General features: G+C 39.5%; 2 protein-coding genes across 2 annotated transcripts; one reads left to right on the top strand and one right to left on the bottom strand.

Moving 5' to 3' along the window:
- Positions 1-205: 205 nt before the first annotated feature.
- Positions 206-4,918, bottom strand: LOC109206809 (protein PXR1-like). Its single transcript, XM_019369673.1, has 3 exons — positions 4,153-4,918; positions 1,952-2,198; positions 206-832 (listed from the first exon to the last, which is right to left on the bottom strand). The coding sequence occupies exons 1-3, from the start codon at positions 4,477-4,479 to the stop codon at positions 453-455; spliced, it is 954 nt and encodes a 317-aa protein (XP_019225218.1). The 5' UTR covers positions 4,480-4,918; the 3' UTR covers positions 206-452.
- A 658-nt stretch (positions 4,919-5,576) lies between these two features.
- Positions 5,577-6,910, top strand: LOC109206807. Its single transcript, XM_019369671.1, has 4 exons — positions 5,577-5,633; positions 5,817-6,080; positions 6,180-6,386; positions 6,488-6,910. The coding sequence occupies exons 1-4, from the start codon at positions 5,577-5,579 to the stop codon at positions 6,908-6,910; spliced, it is 951 nt and encodes a 316-aa protein (XP_019225216.1).
- Positions 6,911-7,486: the final 576 nt, after the last annotated feature.

Here is a 7,486-nt window from a genome sequence, read left to right as displayed (position 1 = left end):
TGTACTTATTAATGATTATAAATAGCAGTATTGAATTCTTTTTTGACTCAAGTATCTCTGTTGGCTAATACAAATGCAACCACGGGCTGTGTTACGAAGCATGTGTTGGTGTCATACCATTTATTTGCAGGTAGTTGCTCTTTTGAAATACTATTTGTCTTGCGTCAAAGCTCCAGTAGAATATAAACTCATTGGCAAAATTATCTGGAGACAATTGAGTTTGGTGCATTTCTATTGGATAGCAACATCACAAACACTGTCCATCCGGTAGCAGAATATAAAAGACCATCACCATTCAATAAACCTAATTTTTCAGATTAATGACTTCTTTTTTGGTAAAACAAAAAGTAGTATGCCAATAATCGATCTCCGTTGAACCAGATTCTGATGTTTATTGTGCATTTAACAAATGAACAAGAACATACATGCTCACTTCCAATTCAAGAAACATTTCACCGTAGGGGCTGCTGGTTGTAATGGCTCTTCTCCTTTTTCTTTGCAGCAGCTAGCCTTGCATTCCTTGCTGCAGCCTCACTAGCCGCAGCTTTGGCGGCAGCATCTACCTCCTTGCTTGATTTTTTCTTCTTGAGAGATGCCACTTTCTTTATCTTGTCCTTCACAAGAGAAGTAGATGCATCTTCACCCTTTTCGGTCTCATTGGTCCCATTTCCAGCCTCAACACCATTGGGTTGATCATGTTGCTCCTTAGACTCCTTTGATGATTTATCCTTCTTCTTCTTCTTCTTCGCACTCTTGCTCTCCCCGGGAGCATTATCATCCTTCTTAGCCATCTCCCCGTTGGGTTTTTCCACCTTCTTATCCTGTGCAGTACCTGCAAGTGGAATGGAGTACCAAGTCGCATTGGAATAGTCAAAGCATAATGCAAACTGCATAGAGAAATAGCGAAAGCTAAACACAGATACACATACCAATAACAAATTCCAATCCATAACATATTTTTATTAAGATAGAAAATTTGCCACAATATTAGAGTTCCGCATATTAGAAAAAGCATCACAAATGATCACATGTTCCAATTATCAAATATGTACACAACAACTTTCAGGCTCAGCACAAGATAAACATGCTTTGATTCAGGGAGTTGGAAGCAAGAAGGGGTGAAGGGAAAGAACAAACGCCAGATGACTCAATAGATAAATCTCACCATGGCCAAAACAAACCCTTCTTGTATTATTTTAAATAAAAAAAAAAAGAAGGGGGGGGGGGGGAGGAATTAATGTAGGAACTGGGGGATATTTGCTGGGCAGTGGCACAAACCACGTTGGAGAAAGTTGGAACAGGGTTGGCTGTATGCATTGAAAGAAAACTAAGCATATTTGAAGGCGAAAAGGAAAATACAAGTAGCCTTAAATATAGGTCAATCCTTTGCTAACTTTTTGTAACAGTCAGAGCTTTGTAAATGAGCTCCTAATTGGACACCAGTCAAACAACACATACTATATTTGCTTCTTGCAAATCCATTAGCGAGAATAAGGATACCCTTTACTTTTATGCCATCCCTCTCTGTTCTCATATCTTAATGCGCATATTTAATTTCTTTTCCTCTTTTCATAACAACGCTCGCATTTAATCCGTGTATTTAATTCAACCTAAGCTATTAGAACAGGATCGACTTTTCAGGAAACATAAGTCAAAGCACTAGAGATGTCTCTCAGTTCTTCCTACACATAATAGTAATTTCACTCTTTAACAAATTTAGATGCAGGAAAGACAGCAGTACAATGAACACAAATCAGAAGTGGATAAATTGTGCAGATTTTTCCTGTGGAAGCAAAGCATGAAGGGAATGACAAAAGTACAAAGAGAAATACAGGCAGTTACGAAATTGTACGAATTTCTCATGGAAAAATAATTGCTGTACAATGGCCTCTCCAGTTTTCCCTTTTGGTGAAAGACAAAGTTCTAGTTGCATATACATAAAACAAATTACCTTGTGAATCATCATTGCTCTCAGCTTTGTTTAATCCAAATTCAGCAAGCACAGCTTCAAGCTCAGCAAGTTCCTTTTTCTTAAGTTCCTTCTTTGAAAGCTGCCTTTCCGACTCTTTGGGTGCCACTATTTCAGTAGGCTTCTTAACAATTGGCTCCTTCTCCTCTGGCACGTCATGTTCTTGCTCATGTTCTTCCTCATTATCATCATCTGCTTCATCAATGCCTTCGTCTTCACTTTCACTTTCCTGATATGAACAGATTACAAGACTTAATGCAGATAAACTGTTAAACTAGTGAAACAAAAGAATGAAAAATAAATCTACATTTCTAGGACACTTTAATTTGATCACCAACAAATAAAAATATATTATTTTTAGAAAGAAAGAGGGAAAATAGCATATAGGGAGAGAGCACAAATGTTCTGTTATACCAAACTCTTTCGTTGTTCCAAACTCATAACAAAATAAGCAAGACGTGAAATTGGTTTTGTGGAGCAACTGCAGAACTAAGTGTGGCTATCTTTAAAGAGATGTCAGGGAATAAATTTCAGTTAAAGAAACACTAACTAGTTATTGATAATCCTTCAAAAATGTCTCTCAGTCGGAAATGAACCACTGGCAACATGAAAGAAAAAGGCAAGAACAAGAATTTTATTCAAAAATGCAAATACAATGAAAAGTAATTTATCAATCAAAAGCCCATTTGGAAACATAATATAAGGTAATAATCCATCAAGAGAACAGAATAGGAGCAAGAAAGAGTGAGGGAGACAGCAATAGGAAAGAAAGCCAAGGAAAAAGAATGGAGGCAAAAATCATAAAATCCTTGGGCTCTCACAAAAAGCCTAGTACACTCTAAAAATTGCATACAAAAGATCCAATTTTTTATAATGATAATTGCGAGCCAGCTTGCTTGCACCTCGAGTATTCAACCGAGTACCTGCTACCTCGCACCAGTACAGTACCAAATACCCAGCATTTTTTGTCACTTCTTGGGATCTAAACTCTGATATCCAAGGTTTGGAGCCACTTCTTTGACTGCTAGGTCGTAAATCCAATCTATATTATTGAGAAAATAAAAGATATGCTAGGTGAAGGATAACTTGACCAGGCTTTCAAATGAAAATGGACTTTAGATTTGTTTTTCAAGGCCATCAGATATTGGCTATATAATCAAGAAAGTGACACTGAAACGCGGAAACTGCTTTTTTAAAATAGGAAAACACTGTTAATATTCAGCACCATACAGTGGTAACTATCTAACCCCATATTGGTTTGCGAGTCAAGATTACAAAACATAGCTTTAAAATAGCTACTAGTGCATATGCATTTTTGTAATTGGTGTATAACATAAATTGCAATTGGACTTGAAATCTTCTTCAGTCAACATCATGTTATCAGTGTACAATAGTTAACATCGTACAAACCCTATTATTCAACATCTGCTTCTAGCTGTTTCCTGTGATTTACTTCTAGAAGGGTAACTGTCATCTCAACTGACGAGTTAAGGCCTATAATCTGGATATACAGCTAAAGAATCTAACCTTATCAAGAAATAATTAATGAAAAATCCAGAATACAGAGAGATATAGGTGCAACATCTGATACAAGTAAAATTGACTGAAGACACTCCATAATGTGGATCTAAGAAAGATAACTGTGAAATCAAATAGTACAAGATAATATTATACACCAGAGACAAATGCAGGAAGAAGCAAAAAGTGTCCATGGACCATTAGCAACGAACAGACAAACTAAGATAGAGTAAAAGAATATGAAATTAACTATATTGAGGAATATCAATAATGCATTCAAAGGCAGTAAACATCTCTATACCAAACAAAAAAGAAAATGAGTAGAGCTAGGCCATTATCCTTCAGTGATCACTGATAATGTGATTCCAGTTGACCTTACTGACCAGAGAAATAATTTTGACTTCATACATGCAGCTGATCACTCCCAAAAGCCATCTAAGGCACAAACATCAGGTACACACACATAAATTCATACACACAAGGCGCATACAAATTATGCGACCATGTGGGCAAATTAGAATGTTCAAATCAACTCAATACCACCAGCATACAGTCACCAAAAGCACCTTATAACTCTAAAATAAGAAGAACACTAACAATAAAATATTTACACATAAAGCTTTAAACCAAAAAGGGTGTTCAAATAAGGATCAAAGAATTCACACCTCCACATCAAGAGTTACAGTTTCCTTTGGCTTGTCATGCTGTTCATTAGCAGCCCAAACAGCCTGGGGCGGGGCCGTAGTAGCGTAATAATCATCATCGTCTTCATCATCAACATCTGCCCATGATTTCACAGTCAAAGGTGCCGGAGCCCAGAAAACGGCCTCAGATTCCTTATCAGCCTGCTTCTTCACATTTTTGGAAGATGAACCCTCAGTGCTCTTTCCCTTATCAGACTTCTTCTTCTTCCTTAGGGTTCCAAGTGCCGCAAATACGTTATTGTTGCTTATCACCAACTGTTCGTCCTTCCTGTTTCCACCTCCCACCATCTTTTTTTTTTCTTCAAACTTCAAAACAAGCAATAACCCGACAACGTACGTTTGTCTAATGCTATGTTCCAAAGTCTATCACTCTATGTATACACAAAATCGGGGGAAGATAAAATGCTGAAGATTGCAAAAAATCTAGGTTCTTTCAGACAGATAAGATCGACAAAAATTGATGGTTCTTGGGAAAATTTGAGAAAAGACCCAGATGGGTTTTCTTGAAATAGAAGAAAAAACGATAAGATTTATATGATCTGATCGGGGGTTAAAGATAATTTTCCGAGAATGATTTTCTGGAGAAGATGGTGGATCCAACAAAATTTATAGGGGATGGTCGGTTAAGGTTAATTTAGGGTTTGGCTGAGAGCATAAGGGTGTGGCTGAACCTGACAAGAGAGGGGAGGAATAAGGATTGTGTTTTATAACTAATAAAATATAGCAGTGGAAGATTATTACATACAAATTTGTTGTGTGTGTTTTTTGGTCATGGGTAGAAAGTTTTTGTTGGGGCGTGGGGCAATTTTAAGTGGGCGTTTGGACATAAGAATTGTAAAATTAAAATAAAAATAAAAAAGTAAAAAAAAATTTCAAGTGAAAAATGGTATTTGAAAATTAGAGTTGTGTTTGGACATCAATATAATTTTATGTTGTTTTTGAAGTTCTGTGATCTGAGTGGAATTTTTTGAAAAATAGTTTTTTGGAGTTTTTAAAATTTTCTAAAAATTCCAAAATGCATCTTCAAGTGAAAAACTGAAAATTTTATGAAAATTTTTCGAAAAAAAAGGGAGAAAATTCTTATGTCCAAACGGGCTCTATGTTTGGAAAAAATCAAAACAATTTTTTTCTCGGTGAAAGTTTACTTGGTAGTGCTTAATGTAAAATGTATGTAATTTGAAGGGATGTTTGGTTTTGAGACCACTTGGTAGCAACTGAAATATAATAATTGTAATACAATGTAATACAAGAATTAGTATGTAATCATAATATAGAGCTTATGTTACGTTGACTATCTGCTTCTCCGGAAATGTGATAGAGGTCTATGCACGGATTGCAAGGTCATCCCGAGTGAGAACCTTACGACCCAGCATATGCTTTTGATAATGGACTTAGAGATCAGGTGGACGAGGAAGAGGAGGGTTATGTCTAGTATTCCTAGGGTCAGGTGGGGTGCATTAACTAAGGACAAGGCCTAGGAGTTGGGGGAGAATTTGGTGGCTCTGGGGCCTGGAGGAGTAGCGGGGATGCGATGTATGTGATCAATGACAGCGAGTTGCATTAGAGAGGCGGCGAGAGAGGTGTTAGGGGTCTCAAAGGGTTTTTCTGGTGACCATAAAGGGTAGTGGTGGTGGAACGAAGAGGTGCAAGGAAAAGTGGAAGCAAAGAAAGCGGCATATTTGAAGCTAGTAGATAGTATAGACGAGGGGCAGAAGAGTGCCAACAAGGAGGGGTACAAGAAGGCTAGGAGAGAGGCGAAGTTGGCGGTTACGGCAGCTAAGGCCGCAGCGTTTAGTCGTTTATACGAAGAAATTGGGGTTAAAGGCGGGGACAAGAAATTGTACAGGCTAGCAAAGGTGAGGGAGTGGAAGGCCCGGGATCTGGACCAAGTGAGATGCATAAAAGACGAGGAGGGAAGAGTTTTATTGGAGGGGGCACAGATCAGGCGGAGATGACAGGCGTACTTCCATAAAGTCTTGAATGAGGAGGGAGATAGGGGCATCGCATTGGGGGAGTTGGAGTACTCAGAGCGGCAGCGAGATTTTGGGTATTGTAGACGCATACGAGTGGTGGAGGTGGAAGAGGTTATGCGCAGGATGAGTAGGGGTAGAGCGACTGGGCCGAACGAGATCCCGGTGGAATTCTGGAAGAGTGTGGGCAAGGAGGGCTTGGAGTGTCTTGCTAGGTTGTTTAACGTCATTTTTAGGACGAAGAAGATGCCCGAAGAGTGGAGGCGGAGTACGATGATCCCGTTGTACAAGAACAAGGGGGATGTCCAAAACTGCAACAACTATAGGGGTATCAAGTTGTTAAGCGATACGATGAAAGTGTGGGAGAGGGTGATTTAAGGAGATTGAGGAGGTGTATGTCCATTTTCGAGAACCAGTTTGGTTTCATGCCGGGACGGTCGACTACTGAGGCCATTCACATTGTGAGGAGATTGGTAGAGCGGTATCGGGCGGTGAAGAAGGATTTGCATATGGTGTTCATTGACCTGGAGAAAGCCTATGACAAAGTACCGAGAGAGGTTCTATGGAGATGTTTGGAGGCGGCAGGTGTGCCTGTAGCATATATTAGAGTGATTCAGGACATGTATGATGGGGCTAAGACACGGGTGAGGACAGCAGGAGGAGACTCTGACTATTTTTCGGTTGAGATGGGTTGCATCAAGGATCAACACTCAGCCCGTTTTTGTTTTCCTTGGCGATGGATTCTTTGACGCGCCACATTCAAGAGGAGGTGCCTTGGTGTTTGTTATTTGCGGATGACATAGTCCTAATTAATGAGACGCGAGGTGGTATTAACGAAAGGCTGGAGCTCTGGAGACATACTCTAGAGTCTAAGGGTTTCAAGTTGAGCAGGACCAAGACAAAATACTTGGAGTGCAAGTTCAGTGGTGTTACCCAGGAGGCGGACGGGGATGTGAGACTCGATACGCAAGTCATTCCCAAGAGAGAGAGTTTCAAATATCTGGGATCTATAATTCAGATGAATGGGGAGATAGATGAGGTTGTTACTCACCATATCGGAGCAGGATAGACGAAGTAGAGGCTCGCTTTCGGTGTCTTGTGTAATAAGAATGTGCCCTTGAAACTTAAGGGTAAGTTCTACAAGGTAGTGGTCAGACCGACTATGTTGTATGGGGCAGAGTGTTGGCCACTCAAAAAGTCACATGTCCAGCATATGAAAGTAGCGAAAATGAGGATGTTGAGATGGATGTGTGGGCATACTAGATTGGATAGAATTAGGAATGAAGTTATTCGGGACAAGGTGGGAGTGGCCCCTGTGGAGGCAA

Source organism: Nicotiana attenuata, unplaced genomic scaffold (assembly GCF_001879085.1).
Source record: "Nicotiana attenuata strain UT unplaced genomic scaffold, NIATTr2, whole genome shotgun sequence".
NCBI lineage: Eukaryota > Viridiplantae > Streptophyta > Magnoliopsida > Solanales > Solanaceae > Nicotiana > Nicotiana attenuata.
This window is presented reverse-complemented; position numbering and strand designations above follow the sequence as displayed.